At 43.8% G+C, this 24,963-nt stretch overlaps 1 protein-coding gene across 2 annotated transcripts in view; it reads left to right on the forward strand.

Annotated features, from left to right (window-relative positions):
• Positions 1–1,280: 1,280 nt before the first annotated feature.
• The window catches only part of LOC134352893 (U2 snRNP-associated SURP motif-containing protein-like), a 99,542-nt gene continuing 75,859 nt past the window's right edge, over positions 1,281–24,963 (forward strand). Inside the window, exons 1-5 of one of the 2 annotated variants that reach the window (XM_063060475.1) lie at positions 1,281–1,412; positions 3,300–3,426; positions 4,988–5,068; positions 12,926–13,040; positions 15,746–15,870. In XM_063060475.1, the coding sequence (XP_062916545.1) occupies positions 4,991–5,068; positions 12,926–13,040; positions 15,746–15,870 (318 nt within the window). In that variant the 5' untranslated portion in view covers positions 1,281–1,412; positions 3,300–3,426; positions 4,988–4,990. The remainder of the gene's footprint in view (positions 1,413–3,299; positions 3,427–4,987; positions 5,069–12,925; positions 13,041–15,745; positions 15,871–24,963) is intronic. The other variant, XM_063060474.1, reaches the window with a different exon arrangement.

Consider the following 24,963-nt stretch of genomic DNA (forward strand, 5'->3'; position numbering starts at 1 on the left):
AGGTTTGCAGATGATATGAAGATAGGTGGAGGGGCAGGTAGTTTTGAGGAAGCAGAGAGCCTACAGGAGGACTTAGACAGATTAGGAGAATGGGCAAAGAAGCGGCAGATGGAACACAGTGTCGGTAAGTATATGGTCATACACTTTGGTAGAAGAAATGAAAAGGTCTATTTTCTAAATGGATACAAAATTCAAAAATCTGAGGATCAAGGGGACTTTGGAGTCCTTGTGTAGGATTCCCTAAACTTGTTAATTTGCAGGTTAAGTCTGTGGTGAGGAAGGCGAATGTGATGTTAGTGTTCAGTTTGAGAGGACTAGAATATAAAAGCAGGGATGTAATATTGAGACTTTATAAAGGACTTTGAAAAATTGTGAGCAGTTTTGGATCCTTCATATGCTGACATTAGACAGTGTTCAAAAGAGGTTCACAGAAATGATTCCGGTGTTGAAAAACTTGTCATATAAGGAGCTTTGATGGCTCTGGGCCTCTAGTCACTAGATTCATAAGAGTGAGGTGGACCTCATGAAAATCCATTGAATGTTGAAAGGCCGTGATACAGTAGATGTGGAGACGATGTTTCTTATGGTGGGGAGGGAGGAATCTAAGATCAGAGCACACAGCTTCAGAATAATGTCAATTTAGAAACAGAGATGAGAAATTTCTTCAGCCAGAGAGAGATGAATCTTTGGAATTCATTGCCATGGGCAGCTGTGGAGGGTAAGTCACTGGACATATTTAAGTCAGAGGTTAATGGATTCTTAATTAGTGCATGAAGATATATGGGGAGAAGGTAGAAAACTGGGGCTGAGAAGGAAACTGGATTGTTGATGATGTTGAAATGGTGGAGGTGCCTTGATGGGCCAAGTGGCTTAATTCTGCTCCTGTATCTTACAGTCTTATCAGTATGAGATGAGAGATATAGTATGAGGAAATAGATTCAGCAATTATCTCAATTTATGAATGTGAGGTTCGCCGGAATGGTTCCCAGAGCTGTAAGGAGTAGTGCTTTGAGATAACATATAAGTGAACTCATTGAAATAGATAAAATTCACGGGGAGCTGGATGATTCCCTTGGAATTTGCAGAACTAGTCTCAAAATAAGGGCAAGTCACTCAGGATTTTGAGGAAGATAAATTTGTTCAGCCAGAAATTGGGAATCTCCAACCGAGAACCGGGGAAGATCGGTCATCGACAGGACAAAAATGCCTATTTATTATATTGAAGAGTTTTAAATTCCCGCGCTGGGCGGCTGGCTGACGCGCATGCGCAGTGGCGGCGGTTGTCGGGCTCCGCGCAGTTGCTGCGACTGGACAGCGAGTGCGAGGCTGCGGTGTTGGACGGACGGCAGCCCGAGGCCTCGGCTCCGGCCTGAGCAAGAGCTGGTGACCGGGGAGAGCAGGCCGGTCGCAGGGCAAGTGGCTGGGATAGAAGGGCGCAGAGTCAGGGATTGTATTGCGCGGGTGGTAGAACTTGGTTGCGGGCGAGGCCTGGCAGTTCGGTGCTCACCCTGCCGGGGATCGATCGTAGCTAACTGCGTGTCAGTGCCCCGGATCCAAAGGGAGATACCGGGCTGAGGCTGGACCCCACTCCACCTCATCGCTTCGACCCCGGGACCCGGTCCCGCAGGACCCTCCCACCGCCCCTCAGGAAGCGAACCACACCCACGGAGCCAGATAGACGCCACGCCTCCCGGCCCACCCACGACACCCGCACCCTGGCTCATCCCCATCCCACTGACCACTCCGTATAACCCCTACCCCCGAGCTTTCGATCTTCATCACTGCCCCCCTCTCCACCGACCCCCACCCTCTTCAAATCCCCAGCGACCCCCCCACCCTTCTCAACTCTCCCCACCGAACACCCCGCCCTCCTCAGCTTGTCCCCCCACACCCTGCCTCTACAGCTCCTCCCTCACTACCATTCAGGGCTCCAAATAGTCTTTCGAAGTGAGGCGATTCTTAACCATGAGTCTTTTGGGGTCATCTACTGTATCTGGTGCTCCTGAGGTAGTTTGGGAGACTGCTTCATTGAGCACCTTGCTCAGTCGACTACAAAAAGGGGGATTTTCCAGTGGCCACCCATTTAACTTCTTCTTCCCATTCCAATTCCAGCATGCCAGTCCGTGGCCTCTGTTGCCCCGATGAGGTCACACTCAGGTTTGAGGAGCAACACTTTATATGCCATCTGGGTAGCTTCCAACTTAATAGCATGAACATTAATTTCTCAAACTTCCAGTAACTGTCCAAACCCTCCTCTCCTTCACCATTCCCCATTCTTAAAGGGCTGGAGAAAAGGTAATCTGATAGGAAAGAACAGTAGACCATGGAAGAAAGGAAAGGGAAGGAGTACCAGAGGGAGGTGATGGGCAGATGATAAAGGTTCCCTTTCACACTTTCTCTTCTTATCTGCCTATCACCTCCCTCTGGTGGTACTCCTCTTCCTTTTCTTCCATGGTCTCCTGTTCTTTTCTATCAGATTAAGCTTTCTCCAGCCCTTTATCTCTTTCGCCACTCAACTTCCCAGCTCTTTGTTTCACCTGTCACCTGCCACCTTGCACTTCTAACTCATGTCCCCTCACCTACTTATGTGGATTTCTTCTCCCTTCTTTATCAGACCCAATGATGGGTCTTGGCCTGAAACTTAAACTGTTCATTCCCATCTTTAGATGCTGCCTGACCTGCTGAGCTCCTCCAGCACATTGTGTGTATTGCTCTAGATTTCCAGAATCTGCAGTACCTCTTCTGTACATGTATTCCATTTTTAGCTTTTCATAAAATTCCTTTATCTTCCATTTGAGAGTTTCTTACTTTGATTCTGTTCGTGGATCTTTTCTCTTCCTCATTAGGATGATATTTAAATCTTATCAGAATATGAATACAGCATTGGTACTATCTGGGATAGTAGACTTGGTATCAATTGAAACACATCTTTGAAGAACTGGTTTTGCTCTCCTAGATGACATATATTACTTTGCCACCAGACATGAGATGAAACAAATTTTGAAGGCACTATGTTTAATTCATAGTGTGAGTTGAGCCAATATTGGACTTTTAGGCGTATACAGTCTTTCAAATCTGAAGAGTTTTGCTGTTTATTTCTATATGTTAGTTGAAATGTGCTTCTCTTTAACTTGGGATTGTACCACACGATGGATTGAGTTAGTGGACCTTTTGGATATGTCTTGACTTTAAAGCTTTCCATTAATTGAACAATTCCCAGGTGTATTTGCCTGGTAATTTGGTGAAGTTAAATTCAAATAGATTTGTGTGTTAATTCACTGTCTGTCTATCTAATACAGACCCTGTTGTGGGTTCTACAAAGCCACTCTTGAAGCTCTTCATCGAGAATACATTTTGAGTCCTTGCTATTTTGTGCTTTTCGGTGTTGCTCAGTGTGGAGGGGTATTGATTCATCATCTGAAGATTGTAAGTCATAACCGAGAAGAGATTTCCTTGCCCATGTTTCACCTGATTCCATAAAAAAAAAGTGGTCCAGCCAGTTACTGCCTCTGTTTGTTCTAACATTTGAAACAGTATGTATCCAGGGATTGTGATAGAGGAATTTGGTTCATTGCCAATGTCAGATTGCCAGATCATAATGGCCATCCAAGTTCTCTCATCTTCCTAAATTTGCCAGCAGATCTATGCTAATGATATCCTAAAATTGACATGAATGATACTGAATCAACTTTCAGTAATGTCCTGAGTCAGTATCGGGTTTTCATTCCCAATTTTATAGAAATAAACGGATGATAATGGCATCCAAATACCAATTTGGAGTTGGATTTAAGGAGAATACTGAAGAACTGAAGAAAGAATTCCTGGTTCTGGTGCTTGGGTGGTTGAATGAATGGCCATAAACAGTGAGGCAAAGAGAACCGGGGATTCATAAAAGATCCAGACTAGAAGAATGGAAACCTTAAAGGCTGGAGGAGGAGGAGGAATTCACAAAGAATGAAGCTGAATGAGAACTGACAATTGAAAAATAAGGAAACCTAGAACTGTAATAGTGTTATTTTGGATGATGTGGAGTGGAGGGGGGGATGTGGTATAAATAGGTAAGTGGACCCCTTTATGTTTAGTTTTATGAGAGACGGGGCAATCTTTGTAGCTCTTTCAATGCATTGCTTGATAGTGACTCGGCGGGAAGGAAAGATTAAAATTTGGGGCGATATGCAAGATAATCATTAGGTCACACACTAATAATTTGAGCCATTTAAAAAAAAGTTCCAAATTGCACAGTATTTGTTTCTCATTGTATCAGTCTACTGGGAAACTTGTGATATCACATGTTGATGTCTGGATGTACTTCTTTTGTTAGTAAAATGGATCTTTTTTTAATCTCAACTAGTTTAATTAAAACAAAAAATCTAGTGATATAATTGTGGTTTTAAAAACAAGCCAGTTTCTGTTAATCTATAAAAATATGGTAAACTGATTGAAATTTTGTTTTGAAAGTTATTTCATGTTGGTTCTCTTGGAAAAAGTATACATTCTGGGCAAGAATAGACCTTGTAGTGCATTCAGTTGGTTTATGTGAAAGATATGTGAAAACAGTTTGAGAAAAGCAATAATGAATGACATCTTTTGGGTTCTGTGTATTTAGAATCCTGTAACATTGAAGGAGGCAATTCAGGTCATCATGACCATTGTCACATCTGTCCATCAAAGCCTTGAACTGAACTTAGTCTTTAATTGCAATTAAGTATTGTGACAACTAAAAATAATTACTTATTTTGTTACTAAGAGGTTGCTAGCAATTCTTGCTCCAAATTTTTATCACAAGCACTTGGACTAAGCTTTTGTTCAGAACTCTTATTATTGAAGACAATTGCAATATTTTGAATTTTTTTTAAAACTGTCGGTGTCCAGTTGTGACTTATGTAGGAACTGAATTAGAGCACCTGATGATTTACCAAGTTTAGCAATCTTCATTCTTGAAGTTAAGCCAAATGTTTAACCATGTTGAATTATGCTTTATCTGTAGAAGATGGCAGAAAACAAACTGAAGAACTTAGTTTCAAAACGGACTTTAAGTAAAAGAGGACAGGAGGATCTGAGAAAGAAGGTTTGTGCTGTTTTTACAGTTTAATAGTGCTTTGTGAATTATTTCTGTCATTTGGGGATTGTGTGATGAAAAGTAGCTAGTAGTTAAGTGAATGTATTTTTAGATTGGATTGATGCTAGAATAAGAATTATAATTTGTTGAAGATATCTATAGTGGATTTATAATTTTGGAAAATTAGTGGCATCAATTACAACTATTGTTAAGTATCATGCAAGTACACAAATATTATTTCTCGTAAGAATCTAAACCATAGGATAAGAAGTAGGTCATTCAGCTCTTTTAGTTACTCTTCGATTCACCATGATCAAAGTTGACCTTTTAACTGAAACAGTAGTTCCCTGCACTGCCCCCATGTCCTTGGATTTCCTTAATATTCAGAAGTCTGTTGAACTCTGTCTCTGGATAAGGAATTCCAATATTTTCCACTCGGAGTGAAGAAATTTCCTCTTAATTTTGAAGAATGACAGTGCAAGACTCAGACAGAGAAAACATCTGCCTTGTATTCACTGTCAGGTGCTATAAATATTTTGTAAATATATGCCTTGTCACTTAATTGCTCCTAATGGTAAAGCAGCCATCTTTAAAATGAGTCTAGTGAATTGATGTTGTACTCCCTCTTAAGTACGTCAGTCTGTTTTAAATATGTCATTTCTTGGGCAAGGAGCCCAAAACTGTACGTTATATTCCAGGTAAAAGCTCAACAGGCCCCTAAAGAATTTCAGTAAAATTTCCTTACCTTTGTATTCGAGTCTCTCGCAAAAAAGGTAGAAAGTCTTGCTTAGTTGCTTCTTACAAATGTTACGTTGGTTTACAGCAAATTTTGCATATGTATACCTGAGTCCATTTGAATTACCCAGTCTTTCTCCATTTAGAAAAAAAATCTTTTCAGTTACAGGTGTCCCCCGCTTTTCGAACGCTCGCTTTATGAAACCTCACTGTTACGAAAGACCTACATTAGTACCCTGTTTTCGTTTTCAGAAGGTGTTTTCACTGTTATGAAAAAAAATCAGCTCGCGATAAAAAATCGGTGCGCGAAAAAATCAGCGCGCGATAAAAGGCAGCGCGTGCCCCGGGCAGCCGCTCTCGCCGGATTCGGAACAGCATTGCTTTAACACGTGCCTGTGTGCAGCCGTTTGCAAGATGAGTTCTGAGGTATTGGAAAAGCCTGAAAGAGCTCGTAAGTTTGTCACACTTAGCGTAAAACTAGACATAATTAAGCGTTTCGATTGTGGTGAACGAAGTAAGGACAAAGTGAGTTTGGCTTGTGGAAGCTGACGAAGATGATGTTGAAGAGGTTTTGGCATCCCATGACCAAGAACTGATAGATGAAGAGCTGATGCAATTAGAAGAGGAAAGGATAACAATTGAAACCAAATGAGTAATGATAAATTTTGAAAGGGTACGTCGGTTTAGGGCATATTTGCAAGATGGTTTGAGTCCTTACAAAGAACTGTATGATCTAAAAATACGCAAGGCTCAGCAGTCAAGCAAGCCTTCCACATCAGCCACAGCAGACGATGAACCTTGACCTTCAACATCAAGGTGGGCAGTCAAAGGAGAAGATGAGCCGCCTGCTCTAATGGAAACAGACGACGAGATGACACCCCAGTGTCCCACCACCCCGCGATTCGTGGGGAATGCAGCGGTAGCCTGGAGGTACACAGCACATCTTTAAGAAAAAAGCCGAAATAAACATGCTAATTAATTAGGTGCCACCCCACACGTAAATGTTGGCCCAGGTCAGAGGCAGGCAATTGACATTGATCTGGGCCGACAATTACGTGTCGGGTGGCACCTAATTAATTAGCATGTTTATTTCGGCTTTTTTCTTAAAGATGTGCTATGTGCCTCCCGGCTACCACTGCATGCTTCGCGGCAATGTATCGGTCGGCGGCCTGGAGGGTGGGGGCCACTGCACCACCCACACTCCGACTAACACACCATCATCAGTATGCTCCGTGCTTTCCCAATTCCGGTACGTGATACTACACTGTACATACATTATTTCTACTTTATATCGGCTGTGTATTTTTATGTGTCATTTGATATGATTTGACAGCTTCATAGCTTAAAGGTTACTGGAGAGCGCTTGCGCTGTGTTTTTGCCGAGAGCGCTTGCGTGAGATTTTCACTTCGGTGAACAGTGCCGACAGTGATTGTGGAAAAGTACTTCTACTTTATATAGGCTGTGTATTTATCATATTATTCCTGCTTTTACTATATGTTACTGTTATTTTAGGTTTTATGTGTTATTTGGCATGATCTGGTAGGTTATTTTTGGGTCTGCGAACGCTCACAAAATTTTCCCATATAAATAAATGGTAATTTACTTCTTCGCTTTACGACATTTTGGCTTACGAACCGTTTCATAGGAACGCTCTACCTTCAGATGGCGGGGGAAACCTGTATATCCTGGAAAAGTTTAAAACTCCTAAGAGAGAGGAGCAGAATTAGGCCATTTGGCTCATCGAGTCTGGTCCGCCATTCCATCATGGCTGATTTATTATCTGTCTCAACCTCATTCTCTTGCCTCCTCCCCATAAGCTTTGATGTACTTACTAATCAATAACCTAATTAACCTCCACTTTAAATATCCGCAATGACTTGGCTGTCTTTTTTAATCTATTCAATATACGTATACCGTAATTGATTTACTTACTTAATACTATTTTTATTTTATTTTTTTTTTCTTTCTGCTAGATCATGTATTCCATTGAGCTGCTGCTGCTAAGTTAACAAATTTCAGTTAACATGCCAGTGATAATAAACCTGATTCTGATTCATAGTCACCTGAGACATTGAATTCCACAGATTGACTAACCTCTGGCTAAAGAAATACCTCCTCATCTTTATGAGGGGCATCTTTTTCAGAAGCTGTGCCCTCTGATCCTAGAACCCCCCTCCCCACTCCACACACTCTAGGAAACATCCCCTCCATGTCCACTGTATCTAGGCCTTTGATATCTCTCTTCTCCCCTTGCCCACATTATTCTAAACTCCTGCGAGTACAGCCCCAGAGCAATCAAACACTCCAGGATCATTCTCACCTCTTGACCCTCTCCAAAGCCAACAGGGCCCAAAATGGCTCACAATACTCCAAGTGTGGTCTGACCAATGCCTTACAAAGCCACAGCATTACATCCTTGCTTTTATATTCTAGTCTTCAAAATGAATGCTAACATTGCATTTGCCACTTTTACCACTGACTGAACCTGCAAGTTAACATTTAGGGAATCCTGCACGAGGACTCTTAATTTAACTTTTGCACTCTTGATTTCCAAATTGTCTTTCTGTTTAGAAAATAGTCTGTTCCTTTATTCTTTCTAACAGAATACATGATCAGGCACTTCCCTACACTGTGTTCTAACTGCCACTTCTTTACCCATTCTCCTGAACTGCCGAAGTCCTTTTGCAGACTCCTTGCTTTCTAAACACTACCTAACACTGCATCAACTTTGTTTTGTCCACAAACATAGCTACAAAGCCATCAATTCTGTCATCCAAATTATTGACATATTATGTGAAAAGGAGTCCCAACATCAGCCCCTGTGGAACACTACTGATCACTGGCAGCCAACCAGAAAAGACCCCCTTTATTTCCACTATTTGCCTCCTGCCAGTCAGCTAGTATCTTTTCTGTAATACAATGGACCCTTGTGCAGCACTTTATCAGAGGCCTACTAAAAATCCAAGTAAGCAACATTCACTGACTTTCCTTTGACTGTCCCGCCTTTTATTTTCTAAAAAGGATTCCAACTGATCTGTCAGGCAAACCACACTGATTTCAGCCTATATTATCATGCTCCTCCATACCCTGAAACCTGATCCTTAATAATGAACTCCCAACATCTTCTGACCACTGAAGTCAACCTGAATGGCCTATAATATCCTACCTTTTGTCTCACTTCCTTCGTAAAATATCCAGACCTACAGAACCAGTACAGACCTGAGTGATTCTTGAAAGCTCAGTGCTAATGCCTCCATGAAACCTTGAGCTGCCTTCTTCAAAACTCTGGGGTGTAGTTCACCTGACCAGGTGACTTATCTACCTTTAAACCATTCAGCTTCCCAAGTGCATTTTGTTTACAACAGCAACAACACTCACCTCTTTTCCCCGACACTCTCAAATTTCTGGCTTACTGCTACTGTCTTCCACAGTGAAATCTGAGACAAAGTACTAAGTTTATCCACCATTTCTTTGTCCTCTATTACAAACCCCATCAATGTCATTTTTCTGTGGTCTGATATACACCCTTGCCTCCCTTTCAGTCTTTATATACATTCAGTGGCCACTTTATTAGGTACAGGAGGAGAACCATTGTCTTCAGCTGCTATAATCCACCCATTTCAAGGTTCGATGTGTTGCATGTTCAAAGATGCTCTTCTGCGCACCGCTGTTAAAAATGTGTGGTTATTTAAGGTAGTATCACCTTCCTGAAAGCTTGAACCAGTCTGACCGTTCTCCTCTGACTTCTGTTCATTCACAAGGTGTTATTGCCCACAGAGGAGCCACTCACTGGATGATTTTTGTTCCTTGCACATTTCATGTAAACGCTAGAGATTGTTGTGTGTGAAGATCTTAGGAGATCAGCAATGTCTGGGATACTCAAACCACCCCATCTGACACCTACAATCATTCCATGGTCCAAGTCACCGGTCACATTTTTTCCCCATTCTAATATTTGAAAAACAAGTGAACCTTTTGACCATGTCTGCATGTTTATGCAATGAGTTGCTGCCAAAGGATCGGCTGATTAGATATTTGCATTAACGAGCAAGTGTACCTAATAAAGTGGCCACTGAATATACTTAGCTGAAAAACGTTAGGTATTCTCTTATATTAATGGCTAGCTTACCTTTGTATTTCATGTTTTCTCTCCTTATTGCTGTTTTAGTTGCCTTCTGTTGGCTTTAAAAAGCTTCCCAATCCTCTCTCTTTCCACTAATTTTTGCTATATTATATGCTCTCTTAATTTTATGCTGTCTTTGACTTCTCTTGTCAGCCATGGTTGCCTCATTCTCCCCTTAGAATACTACTTCTTTGGGATGTATCTATCCTGCACCTTCTGAATTGTTCCAAGAAATTCCAGCCATTGTTGTTCTGCTGTCATCCCTGCTAGTGTCCTTTTCTGATCAGCTTTTGGCCAGCTCCTTTCTCATGCCTCCTTAGTTCCCTTTACTCCACTGTAATACTGATACATCTGATTTTAGCTTCTGCCTCTCAAACTGCTGGGTGAATTTTATCTTATTATGATCACAGCCTCCTAAGGATTTATTTACCTTAAACTCCCTCATCAAGTCTGCTTCATTACACAACACCTAATTCGGAATTGCTTTTCCCTCCACATGCTGCTCTAAAGAGCCATCTCGCAGGCATTCCACAAATTCCTTCTCTTGGGAACACTTTCTGTACGCTGGATGAACTCAGCAGGTTGGGCAGCATCAGTTAGAAACGATGAGTTGACGTTTAGGGCCGGAACCCTTCGTCAGGACTGAAGAATGAAAGGTGGGGAAGGATTTGAAGAATGCTTGTAGCTTCAGTTGAAAGACCAGTAATTTGAAAGACAAAGGGGTGGGGGAGGGGAAGCACCCTTACACCTCATCTCTTGCAACCATTCAGGGCCCCAAACGGTCCTTCCAGGTAAGACAACGCTTCACTTGTGAGTCTGTTGGGGTCATCTATTGCATCCGGTGCTCCCGATGCTGCCTCCTCTACATCGGTGAAACCCGACGCAGATTGGGGGACCGCTTCGTCAAGCACTTCCACTCCATCCGCCACAACAGACAGGATCTCCCGGTAGCCACCCACTTCAACTCTGCTTCCCATTCCCATTCAGATATGTCCATACATGGCCTCCTCTACTGCCATGATGAGGCTAAACTCAGGTTGGAGGAGCAACACCTCATATACCATCTAGGTAGTCTCCAGCCCCTTGGTATGAACATAGAATTCTCCAACTTCTGGTAATTCCCTCCCCCTCCCTTCCTCTATCCCTATTTCACTCTACCCCCTCCCCCAGCTCCCTCATGGTTCCGCCTCCTTCTTCTACCCATTGTTTTCAGGGCTATGATGCCACCCCTTTGTCTTTCAAGTTACTGGTTTTTCAACTGAAGCTACAAGCATTTTTCAAATCGTTCCCCATCTTTTATTCTTCAGTCCTGATGAAAAGTTCTAGCCCGAAACGTCGACTCATCGTTTCTAGCTGATGCTGCCCGACCTGCTGAGTTCATCCAGCGTACTGAAAGTGTTGCTTTGATCACAGCATCTGCAGATTATTTTGTGTTTCCTTCTCTTGGGATCCAGCAACAATCTTATTTTCACAATCTATCTGCATATTGACATCTCCATGATTTCTCACAGTAATTCAGTTTTCAGTCCTCATGTCACTGAACAGATTAACAAGAAGTTAAGGAAGAAATTTTATTACAAATGTCTAAAGCAATAGAAGTACTCTGTTGCCTGGAAAAAATCAGTATAAAGCAAAGTTTTAAATTTGGTTGTGTGGCAGATTTTATTGGAGATATTTAAAAGTCCATTTAAAACATATAAGCTTATAGAGATCAAAGTTGCTGGTGAACGCAGCAGGCCAGGCAGCATCTCTAGGAAGAGGTACAGTCGACGTTTCAGGCCGAGACCCTTCGTCAGGACTAACTGAAGGAAGAGCTAGTAAGAGATTTGAAAGTGGGAGGGGGAGGGGGAGATCCAAAATGATAGGAGAAGACAGGAGGGGGAGGGATGGAGCCAAGAGCTGGACAGGTGATTGGCAAAGGGGATATGAGAGGATCATGGGACAGGAGGACCGGGGAGAAAGACAAGGGGGAGGGGGAAAACCCAGAGGATGGGCAAGGGGTATAGTCAGAGGGACAGAGGGAGAAAAAGGAGAGAGAGAGAAAGAATGTGTGTATAAAAATAAATAACGGATGGGGTACGAGGGGGAGGTGGGGCATTAGCGGAAGTTAGAGAAGTCGATGTTCATGCCATCAGGTTGGAGGCTACGCTCTGCCAGAGAAAGCAGGATCTCCCAGTGGCTACACATTTTAATTCCATATCCCATTCCCATTCTGACATGTCTATTCACGGCCTCCTCTACTGTAAAGATGAAGCCACACTCGGGTTGGAGGAACAACACCTTATATTCCGTCTGGGTAGCCTCCAACCTGATGACATGAACATCGACTTCTCTAACTTCCGCTAATGCCCCACCTCCCCCTCGTACCCCATCTGTTATTTATTTTTATACACACATTCTTTCTCTCACTCTCCTTTTTCTCCCTCTGTCCCTCTGACTATACCCTTTGCCCATCCTCTGGGTTCCCCCCCCCACCCCTTGTCTTTCTCCCCGGACCTCCTGTCCCATGATCCTCTCATATCCCCTTTGCCAATCACTTGTCCAGATCTTGGCTCCATCCCTCCCCCTCCTGTCTTCTCCTATCATTTTAGATCTCCCCCTCCCCCTCCCACTTTCAAATCTCTTACTAACTCTTCCTTCAGTTAGTCCTGATGAAGGGTCTCAGTCTGAAACGTCGACTGTACCTTTTCCTAGAGATGCTGCCTGGCCTGCTGTGTTCACCAGCAACTTTGATGTGTGTTGTTTGAATTTCCAGCATCTGCAGAATTCCTGTTGTTTAATCTTATAGAGACATTGAGTGCCATTAAGATTGCTCTGCACTTTAAATGTTAAAAAAAAAGTGCAAAGAATGGTATTCATCTTGCAGCAATATCTTCAGATTTACATTAGTGGAGTAAAGAAATTTTAATTTAATGCATATTAGAGAACTGTTTCACTTAGTAATATACTTGCTTTGTGATAAGGAAATAATACTTGGAAGAGAATATATAAATGACTGTTTTTACAGGAGGAAGAGCTAAAGGCAGCTGAAATCTATGAAGAGTTTTTAGCCTCGTTTGACTCAGGTGATACAGGAAATGTAAAAACTTTTGTGAGAGGCGAAATTGTAAACGCTGCTAAAGGTAATTTTAAAAATATTTTAAAATTAGTTATGCTAAAATACTGCAGTTTTTATGGTTATAAGAATGAACTGCAGACAGTTTTGGGTACTGAAATAATTTGTAAATTAGAACCATGATTGGGTTAGTGATTTTCTTGAATGGGCCCTAATTTTGTGCTGTCAGTTTTAACACTGAAGAGTTTTCCCCTGTTCTCACTGATAACTATTCTCAGTCTCTTCTAGTGTTTCCACATTAGCTAAGAGCATATGATGACTTGTTTCTGGTTACTAATATTTTACATCCATGGAACAGTTGTATCTATTTATTCTGGATAGTTATTTCTCTTTCATAATTGGTATTTTCAAAATATTCACATTTTCTTACTTTGCATCAAAGTGAATAGCCAATCATTTTTAATGCTGATTAAAATTCAGTGATAATCATAAACAAATACAGCATTTTTGGTTGTTTGCATCAGTTTATTCATGAAAGTATTGAAATATCTCCAAAGAAATTTTTACCTTTTGTAAGAAGTTTATGATTAAGAGTTCAGCATTATTTAAGCTTGCACATTGCGTATGGTTTTATCCATTATATTAATGTGATCCAACTTGTTTTTTCCTCAGTACATTGCTAAAGCCACATGGCGTTCTTGATTATATTTGCAAGGTGCCTGCAGCAATAATCCTGACTCTTTGGATGTTTGGACATTATGCTTATTTGATGATTCTGGATTTTTTAGAAACACACATACAAGTTGCTGGTGAACGCAGCACGTCAGGCAGCATCTCTAGGAAGAGGTACAGTCGACGTTTCGGGCCGAGACCCTTTGTCAGGACTAACTGAAAGAAGAGTTAGTAAGAGATTTGAAAGTGGGAGGGGGAGGGGGAGATCCAAAATGATAGGAGAAGACAGGAGGGGGAGGGATGGAGCCAAGAGCTGGGCAGGTGATTGGCAAAAGGGATATGAGAGGATCATGGGACAGGAGGCCCAGGGAGAAGGAAAAGGGGCAGGGGGGGAAACCTGGAGGATGGGCAAGGTGTTTAGTCAGAGGGGCAGAGGGAGAAAAAGGAGAGAGAGAAAGAATGTGTGTATATAAATAAATAGCGGATGGGGTACGAGGGGGAGGTGGGGCATTAGCGGAAGTTAGAGAAGTCAATGTTCATGCCGTCAGGTTGGAGGCCACCCAGACGGAATATAAGGTGTTGTTCCTCCAACCTGAGTGTGGCTTCACCTTTACAGTAGAGGAGGCCGTGGATAGACATATCAGAATGGGAATGGGACGTGGAATTAAAATGTGTGGCCGCTGGGAGATCCTGCTTTCTCTGGCGGACAGAGCGTAGGTGTTCAGTGAAGTGATCTCCCAGTCTGCGTCGGGTCTCGCCAATATATAGAAGGCCGCATCGGGAGCACCGGATGCAGTATATCACCCTAGCCGACTCACGGGTGAAGTGTTGCCTCACCTGGAAGGACTGTCTGGGGCCCTGAATGGTAGTGAGGGAGGAAGTGTAAGGGCATGTGTAACACTTGTTCCGCTTACAAGGATAAATGCCAGGAGGGATGGGGGGGAACGAATGGACAAGGGAGTCGCGTAGGGAGCGATCCTTGCGGAAAGCAGAGGGGGGTGGAGGGAAAGATGTGCTTAGTGGTGGGATCCCGTTGGAGGTGGCGGAAGTTACAGAGAATTATATGTTGGACCCGGAGGCTGATGGGGTGGTAGGTGAGGACAAGGGGAACCCTATTCCTAGTGGGGTGGCAGATGGATGGGGTGAGGGTAGATGTGCGTGAAATGGGGGAGATGCGTTTGAGAGCAGAGTTGATAGTGGAGGAAGGGAAGCCCCTTTCTTTAAAAAAGGACATCTCCTTCGTCCTGGAATGAAAAGCCTCATCCTGAGAGCAGATGCGACGGAGACGGAAGAATTGTGAGAAGGGGATGGCATTTTTGCAAGAAACAGGGTGAGAAAAGTGTGAGATAACTGTGAGAGTCAGTAGGCTTATAGTAGACATCAGTAGATAAGCTGTCCTCCAACCTGATGACATGTAAAGCAGGATCTCCCAGCGGCCACACATTTTAATTCCACGTCCCATTCCCATTCTGCTATGTCTATCCACGGCCTCCTCTACTGTAAAGATGAAGCCACACTCAGGTTGGAGGAACAACACCTTGTATTCCGTCTGGGCAGCCTCCAACCTGATGGCATGAACATTGACTTCTCAAATTTCTGCTAATGCCCCACCTCCCTATTGTACCCCATCTGTTGTTTGTTTATTTATATACACACACACTTTCTTTTTCTCTCTCTCTCTCTCCTTTTTCTCCCTCTGTCCTTGTTCTCCCTCTGTCCCTCTCACTATACCCCTTGCCCATCCTCTGGGCTTCCCCCCCGTCCCCCTTTTCTTTCTCCCTAGGCCTCCTGTCCCATGATCCTCTCATATCCCTTTTGCCGGTCAACTGTCCAGCTCTTGGCTCCATCCCTCCCCCTCCTGTCTTCTCCTATCATTTTGGATCTCCCCCTCCCCCTCACACTTCCAAATCTCTTACTAGCTCTTCTTTCAGTTAGTCCTGATGAAGGGTTTCGGCCCGAAATGTCGACTGTACCTCTTCCTAGAGATGCTGCTTGGCCTGCTGCGTTCTCCAGCAACTTTTACGTATGTTGCTTGAAATTCCAGCATCTGCAGATATCCTCGTGTCTGGATTTTTTAGATTCTCTTTTCAAATTTTTCAGATGAGATGGAAAGAAATGAAAGGAGAACCAAATTTTATAAACCTAAGGCCAAGTTTGGTGAAATAAAGACATCGCAGCAAAGTACATCTCGCAGACCAACTACTACTTCTGAAGTGAAGAAATCTGTAAGTATGATAGGATATATGATTTATATTTATCCATTAGAAGTAGGCTGATGTAATTAGTGAAGTGGCTCTGTTCTGATTCTAGTCAGCCAAAAATGAGATTTGGATGAGCAATAAAGTTTGATCAAAGAGTTGAGGTGGTTGTTAAAGAAGCATAAAAGAATAAATTACAGAATTTATACCTTAGATTCCAGTACAGTGATGAGGGGAATAGTGAAAGACAAGAAGATCAAGTTATTAGCAATTAGATTAACAATAATATATTATCTTCTGAAGTTTTAGACTACAAAACAATGTAAGGGTCTTTGCCCCACTGACCCCTGTTGCCTAGGGTGAATAGCTGTTGACCCCGCCAAACAGTGCAATTGCTTTGGTGCGGATAAGGTGTGAGTCGCCCAATGATCAGACACGTCACAAATATGAAACGATATACAAAGTGCCAGTAAAGAATTGGTACTTTATAGCAAATTTGTGGTGATGGGTTAGTAGAAACAACTACAAGAAAAGGCACCACATAAGTAACTTATCAGTCTTGTGCACATAATATTTTAACACATTGGAGTTCACGCCTCCGATTCCATCCACAACGTCCTTCCGAGACTCTGGCCACCCTCCGAACCCCCGAGGTCTGGTGTCCGCCGCCCTGGAACGGCTGTCAGTTTCTCACACGTCTGTCCTGTCTGCTTGCCTCCCGAGAAAGCCCGCGCTCCTCAACTCAGCACACATATATAAGATAACAGAACATGACTTCCATTGGCCAACAAATGAATACAATTTCCATTATCACACTGTATAACCCAAACATTGCAGTTACAGAGAACCCCTTGCTCAGCAGTTAACATTACGAGAAGCCATTCTAATATAACACTTCAGAGAAGCCATTTTGGTAATAAGCGATCAACAGTTAACAGTCCATCCAGTATACTGAGAGCCCTACAACCATAAGAGATAGGAACAGAATTAAACCATTCAGCCCGTTGTGTCTGTTTCACCCTTTCATTACGACTGTTTCATCCCCATTGTCCTGCTTTTTCCCCCTAACCTTTTACACACTGACTAATCAAGAGTCTGTCAACCTCTGCCTTAAATACACCCAATGATCTGGCCTCCACAGCTGCCTGTGGCAACAAATTCCACATATTCACCAACCTCTGGCTAAAGCAATTCCTCCTCATCTGTATTCTAACTGGACGTTCCTCTATTCCAAGGCTGTGCCCTCTGGTCCTAGACTCCCCGACTATAGGAAACATCCTCTCCACATTCACTCTATCTAGCCCCTTGTAACGTTGAATCAGGTTCGTGGGTCTGGCAAGTAAGAGAGGAAATGCACCGACTTTGAAAAGGTATACATATAATTTACAAACAGTAAAAATCTGACCAAACATTCATGTTATCCAAGGTACTGACACTACAAAGCTGAATACTCAACAAACGTATGTACATTCAACAAAAATACTTAATTAAAAGTGCGTGCAGAGCATACCTTCTCAATGGTCTCTCCTTAAACAAAGGAGGAAGAGAGCATTGCTGCTTAAAAAGCCAGACCCCGTTCACAGCAGCACCAAATGTAATGTTGAATGTTTGCATGGCCAGCAAGTGAGACAGGAAATGCACTGACTTTGAATAGGTATATTAATCATTTATTTACAAACAATGAAAGTTTGATCAAACATTCATTTTCCCCAAGTTAGAGATGCTACAAAGCTGAATACTCAACAAGCATGCATACATTCACCAAACATACTTAATTAATAGTGTGCGCAGAGCATACCCTTCCCAGTCATCATGCGCATCCTCGCTAAAGCAAAGGAAGAAGAGAGCAAGCCCCTTCCATGTGCTATTTTATATGCCCAGGATATTTGAAATTGGACACCAGGCAGCTATTGAATGGGAAAAGCATCTGCAGTTTCTAAACTAAGCAATCACAATGGAAGTGACTTTCGACAATCATAGAACATAGAATAGTACAGCACATTACAGGTCCTTCGGCCCACAATTTTGTGCCGACTCTCAAACCCTGCCTCCCATATAACCCTCCACCTGAAATTCCTCCATATACCTGTCTAGTAGTCTCTTAAACTTCACGAGTGTACCTGCCTCCACCACTGACTCAGGCAGTGCATTCCATGCACCAACCACTCTCTGACTAAAAAACCTTCCTGTAATATCCCCCTTAAACTTCCCACCCCTTACCTTAAAGCCATGTCCTCTTGTATTGAGCAGTGGTGCCCTGGGGAAGAGGCACTGGCTATCCACTCTATCTATTCCTCTTATTATCTTGCACACCTCTATCATGTCTCCTCTCATCCTCCTTCTCTCCAAAGAGTAAAGCTCTAGCTCCCTTAATCTCTGATCATAATGCATACTCTCTAAACCAGGCAGCATCCTGGTATACTTTTTCAAGTATATAAACAGTAAAAGATAGGTGAGAGTAGATATAGGACTGATAGAAAATGATGCTGGAGAAATTGTAATGGAAGATGAGGAGATGGCAGAAGAACTGAACAAGTATTTTGCATCAGTCTTCACTGAGGAAGACAGCAGTATACCGGACACTCAAGGGTGGCAGGGAAGAGAAGTGTGCGCAGTCACAATTACGACAGAGAAAGTACTCAGGAAGCTGAATAGGCTAAAGGTAGATAAATCTCCTGGACCAGATGGAATGCACCCTCGCGTTCTGAAGGAAGTAGCTGTGGAGATTGCGGAGGCATTAGCGATGATCTTTCAAAAGTCGATAAATTCTGGCATGGTTCCGGAGGACTGGAAGATTGCAAATGTCACTCCGCTATTTAAGAAGGGGGCAAGGAAGCAAAAAGGAAATTATAGACATAAACAACAGGAATTCTGCAGATGCTGGAAATTCAAGCAACACACATCAAAGTTGCTGGTGAACGCAGCAGGCCAGGCAGCATCTGTAGGAAGAGGTGCAGTTGACGTTTCAGGCCGAGACCCTTCGTCAGGACTAACTGAAGGAAGAGTGAGTAAGGGATTTGAAAGTTGGAGGGGGAGATCCAAAATGATAGGAGAAGACAGGAGGGGGAGGGATAGAGCCAAGAGCTGGACAGGTGATAGGCAAAAGGGGATACGAGAGGATCATGGGACAGGAGGTCCGGGAAGAAAGACAAGGGGGGGTGGGCCCAGAGGATGGGCAAGAGGTATATTCAGAGGGACAGAGGGAGAAAAAGGAGAGTGAGAGAAAGAATGTGTGCATAAAAATAAGTAACAGATGGGGTACGAGGGGGAGGTGGGGCCTTAGCGGAAGTTAGAGAAGTCGATGTTCATGCCATCAGGTTGGAGGCTACCCAGATGGAATATAAGGTGTTGGTCCTCCAACCTGAGTGTGGCTTCATCTTTACAGTAGAGGAGGCCGTGGATAGACATGTCAGAATGGGAATGGGATGTGGAATTAAAATGTGTGGCCACTGGGAGATCCTGCTTTCTCTGGCGGACAGAGCGTAGATGTTCAGCAAAGCGGTCTCCCAGTCTGCATCGGGTCTCGCCAATATATGAAAGACTACATCGGGAGCACCGGATTTCCCCTTCTCACAATTCCTCCGTCTCCGCCGCATCTGCTCTTAGGATGAGGCTTTTCATTCTAGGACGAGGGAGATGTCTTCCTTTTTTAAAGAAAGGGGCTTCCCTTCCTCCACTATCAACTCTGCTCTTAAACGCATCTCCCCCATTTCACGTACATCTGCTCTCACTCCATCCTCCCGCCACCCCACTAGGAATAGGGTTCCCCTGGTCCTCACCTACCGCCCCACCAGCCTCCGGGTCCAACATATTATTCTCCGTAACTTCCGCCACCTCCAACGGGATCCCACCACTAAGCACATCTTTCCCTCCTCCCCTCTCTCTGCATTCCACAGGGATCGCTCCCTACGCAACTCCTTTGTCCATTCGTCCCCCCCCATCCCTCCCCACTGATCTCCCTCCTGGCACTTATCCGTGTAAGCGGAACAAGTGCTACACATGCCCTTATACTTCCTCCCTTACCACCATTCAGGGCCCCAAACAGTCCTTCCAGGTGAGGCAACACTTCACCTGTGAGTCGACTGGGGTGATATACTGCGTCCGGTGCTCCCGATGTGGCCTTTTATATATTGGCGAGACCCGACGCAGACTGGGAGACCGCTTTGCTGAACATCTACGCTCTGTCCGCCAGAGAAAGCAGGATCTCCCAGTGGCCACACATTTTAATTCCACATCCCATTCTCATTCTGATATGTCTATCTACGGCCTCCTCTACTGTAAAGATGAAGCCACACTCAGGTTGGAGGAACAACACCTTATATTCCGTCTGGGTAGCCTCCAACCTGATGGCATGATCATCGACTTCTCTAACTTCCGCTAAGGCCCCACCTCCCCCTCATACCCCATCTGTTACTTATTTTTATGCACACATTCTTTCTCTCACTTTCCTTTTTCTCCCTCTGTCCCTCTGAATATACCTCTTGCCCATCCTCTGGGCCCACCCCCCCCCTTGTCTTTCTTCCCGGACCTCCTGTCCCATGACCCTCTCGTATCCCCTTTTGCCCATCACCTGTCCAGCTCTTGGCTCTATCCCTCCCCCTCCTGTCTTCTCCTATCATTTTGGATCTCCCCCTCCCCCTCCAACTTTCAAATCCCTTACTCACTCTTCCTTCAGTTAGTCCTGACGAAGGGTCTCGGCCTGAAATGTCGACTGCACCTCTTCCTACAGATGGTGCCTGGCCTGCTGCGTTCACCAGCAACTTTGAAATTATAGACATGTTAGCTTGACATCCATGGTTGGGAAGTTGTTGGAGTCGATTGTCAAGGATGAGGTTACAGAGTACCTGGAGGCATATGACAAGATAGGCAGAACTCAGCATGGATTCCTTAAAGGAAAATCCTGCCTGACAAGCCTATTACAATTTTTTGAGGAAATTACCAGTAGGCTAGACAAGGGAGATGCAGTGGATGTTGTATATTTGGATTTTCAGAAGGCCTTTGACAAGGTGCCACACATGAGGCTACTTAACAAGATAAGAGCCCATGGAATTACGGGAAAGTTACATACGTGGATAGAGCGTTGGCTGATTGGCAGGAAACAGAGAGTGGGAATAAAGGGATCCTATTCTGGTTGGCTGCCGGTTACCAGTGGTGTTCCGCAGGGATCAGTGTTGGGGCCGCTTCTTTTTACAGTGTACATCAACGATTTAGATTATGGAATAGATGGCTTTGTGGCTAAGTTTGCTGACGATACGAAGATAGGTGGAGGGGCCGGTAGTGCTGAGGAAACGGAGAATCTGCAGAGAGACTTGGATAGATTGGAAGAATGGGCAGAGAAGTGGCAAATGAAGTACAATGTTGGAAAGTGTATGGTTATGCACTTTGGCAGAAAAAATAAACGGGCAGACTATTATTTATAAAAGTTGCTGGTGAACGCAGCAGGCCAGGCAGCATCTCTAGGAAGAGGTGCAGTCGATGTTTCAGGCCGAGACCCTTTGGCAGGACTAGGGTCCTGACGAAGGGTCTCAACCTGAAACGTCGACTGCACCTCTTCCTAGAGATGCTGCCTGGCCTGCTGCGTTCACCAGCAACTTTTATGTGTGTTGCTTGAATTTCCAGCATCTGCAGAATTCCTGTTGTAGACTATTATTTAAATGGGGAAAGAATTCAAAGTTCTGAGATGCAACGGGACTTGGGAGTCCTCATACAGGATACCCTTAAAGTTAACCTCCAGGTTGAGTCAGTAGTGAAGAAGGCGAATGCAATGTTGGCATTCATTTCTAGAGGAATAGAGTATAGGAGCAGGGATGTGATGTTGAGGCTCTATAAGGTGCTGGTGAGACCTCACTTGGAGTACTGTGGGCAGTTTTGGTCTCCTTATTTAAGAAAGGATGTGCTGACGTTGGAGAGGGTACAGAGAAGATTCACTAGAATGGTTCCGGGAATGAGAGGGTTAACATATGAGGAACGTTTGTCCGCTCTTGGACTGTATTCCTTGGAGTTTAGAAGAATGGGGGAGACCTCATAGAAACATTTCGAATGTTAAAAGGCATGGACAGTGGATGTGGCAAAGTTGTTTCCCATGATGGGGGAGTCTGGTACGAGAGGGCATGACTTAAGGATTGAAGGGCGCCCTTTCAGAACAGAAATGCGAAGAAATTTTTTTAGTCAGAGGGTGGTGAATCTATGGAATTTGTTGCCACGGGCAGCAGTGGAGGCCAAGTCATTGGGTGTATTTAAGGCAGAGATTGATAGGTATCTGAGTAGCCAGGGCATCAAAGGTTATGGTGAGAAGGCAGGGGAGTGGGACTAAATAGGAGAAAATGGATCAGCTCATGATAAAATGGCGGAGCAGACTCGATGGGCCAAATGGCCTACTTCTGCTCCTTTGTCCTATGGTCTTATGGTCTAAATCTCCTCTGTGCCCGTTCCAATGCTTCCACATCCTTCCTATAGTGAGGTGACCAGAACTGGACACAGTACTCCAACTGTGGCCTAACCAGAGTTTTATAGAGCTGCATCATTACATTGCGACTCTTAAACTCTATCCTTCAACTTATGAAAGCTAACACCCCGTAAGCTTTCTTAACTACCCTATCTACCTGTGAGACAACTTTCAGGGATCAGTGGACATGTACCCCCAGATCCCTCTTCTCCTCCACACTACCAAGTATTCTTTCATTTACTTCGTACTCTGCCTTGGAGTTTGTCCTTCCAAAGTGTACCACCTCACACTTCTCTGGGTTGAACTCCATCTGTTACTTCTCAGCCCACTTCTGCATCCTATCAATGTCTCTCTGCAATCTTTAACAATCCTCTACACTATCTACAACACCACCAACCTTTGTGTCATCTGCAAACTTGCCAACCCACCCCTCTACCCCCACATTCAGGTCGTTAATAAAAATCACGAAAAGTAGAGATCCCAGAACAGATCCTTGTGGGACACCACTAGTCACAATCCTCCAATCCGAATGTACTCCCTCCACCATGACCCTCTGCCTTCTGCAGGCAAGCCAATTCTGAATCCACCTGGCCAAACTTCCTTGGATCCCATGCCTTCTGACTTCCTGAATAAGCCTACTGTGTGGAACCTTGTCAAGTGCCTTACTAATATCCATATAGATCACATCCACTGCACTACCCTCATCTATATGCCTGGTCACCTCCTCACAGAACTCTATCAGGCTTGTTAGACACGATGTGCCCTTCAGAAAGCCATGCTGACTGTCCCTGATCAGACCATGATTCTCTAAATTCCCATAGATCCTATCTCTAAGAATCTTTTCCAATAGCTTTCCCACCACAGACGTAAGGCTCACTGTTCTATAATTACCCGGACTATCCCTACTACTTTTTTTGAACAAGGGGACAACATTCGCCTCTCTCCAATCCTCCAGTACCATTCCCGTGGATAACGAGGACATAAAGATCCTAGCCAGAGGCTCAGCAATCTCTTCCCTCACCTCATGGAGCAGCTTGGGGAATATTCCGTCAGGCCCCGGGGACTTATCTGTCCTAATGTATTTTAACAACTCCAACACCTCCTCTCCCTTAATATCAACATGCTCCAGAACATCAACCTCACTCATATTGTCCTCATGGTCTGAATAAGGCATCCCCCCACAGGACAGCCCTTCAACATTGGATAAGTTTCATTGCGATTCCCCCCTCATTCATTTAAATTTCAGTGATTTAAGGCCTAGAGCCATCAAATGCTCATTTTCGTGAACCCTATCATCAGAACCCTATCCATTGTGAGGACATCCTTTCTTAGTTCAAACAGCTCACAATACTTTTATGTGAGGCCTCACCAGTGCCTTGTAAAGCCTCAGCATTACACCCTTTTACATTCTAGTCTTCTTCGAACAAATGCTAGCATTGCATTCGCCTTCCTCACCACTGACTCAACCTACAATTTAACCTTTAGGGAATCCTGCGCAAAGCCTCCCAGGTCAGTTTGCACAAAGGACTTTAACTCTCTGCTTCCTAAACACTACCTGTCCCTCCACCTGTCTTTGTATCATCTGCAAATTTGGCTACAAAGCCATCAATTCTGTTCTTCAAATTATTGACATATAATGTAAAACAAAGTGGTCTCAATACTGACCCCTGCGGAACACTACTAGTCACCAGCAGCCAGGTGGAAAAGGCTCCCTTTGTTCTCACTCTTTGCCTCCTACCAATCAGCCAACCTATCCATGCTAGTATCTTTCCTGTAACACCACGGATTCTTATTGCGTTGACCAGCCTTTTGTGCGGCACCTCGTCAGAGGCCTTCTGAATTCCAAGTAAACAAAGTTCACTGACTCTCCTTTGTCTATTCTGCTTGTTATCTTCTCAAAGATCTCCAATAGATTTATCAGGGGAGATTTTCCCTTAAGGAAACCGTATTGACTTTGGCCTGTTTTATCATGTGCCTCCAAGTATCCTGAGGCCTCATCTTTAACACTGGACTCCAACATTTTCTGACCTATGAATTTCATTCTAGTACTCCCTTCTTCAAGGGTGGAGTGACATTTGCAATTTCCAGTCCTCCGGAACCATGCCAGAATCTGGTGATTCTTGAAAGATCATTACCAATGCCACCACAATCTCCCCAGCCACTTCTTTCAGAACCTTGGGGTGTAGTCGATCTGGTCCAGGTGACATATCCACCTTCAGACCTTTCAGCTTCCCAAGCATCTTCTCCCTAGTAATATCAATTGCACTCACCTCTGACCCCGCATGTCTTCCACAGTGAAGGCAGATGCAAAATACATATTTCATCCACCATCTCCTTGTCCCCCATTACTACCTCTGCAATGTCATTTTCTAGCAGTCTGATAATCCATTATCACTTCTCTTTTACTCTTTACAGTATATAAATGGAAAAGACTTTAGGTATCTTTGACATTATAGACTAGTTTACTTGCAGATTTAATCTTTTCTTCCATTATGGCTTTATTAGTTGCCTTCTGTCAATTTTTAGAAGCTTTCCAATCTTTCTAACTACTCACTAATTTTTGCTCTATTATATGCCTCCTCTTTTACTTTTATGTTGTCTTTTACTTCCCTTCTCAGCCATGGTTGCATCATTCTGCCTTTAGAATACTACTTTTTGGGATGTGTCTATCCTGT

Source organism: Mobula hypostoma, chromosome 10 (genome assembly GCF_963921235.1).
Source record: "Mobula hypostoma chromosome 10, sMobHyp1.1, whole genome shotgun sequence".
NCBI lineage: Eukaryota > Metazoa > Chordata > Chondrichthyes > Myliobatiformes > Myliobatidae > Mobula > Mobula hypostoma.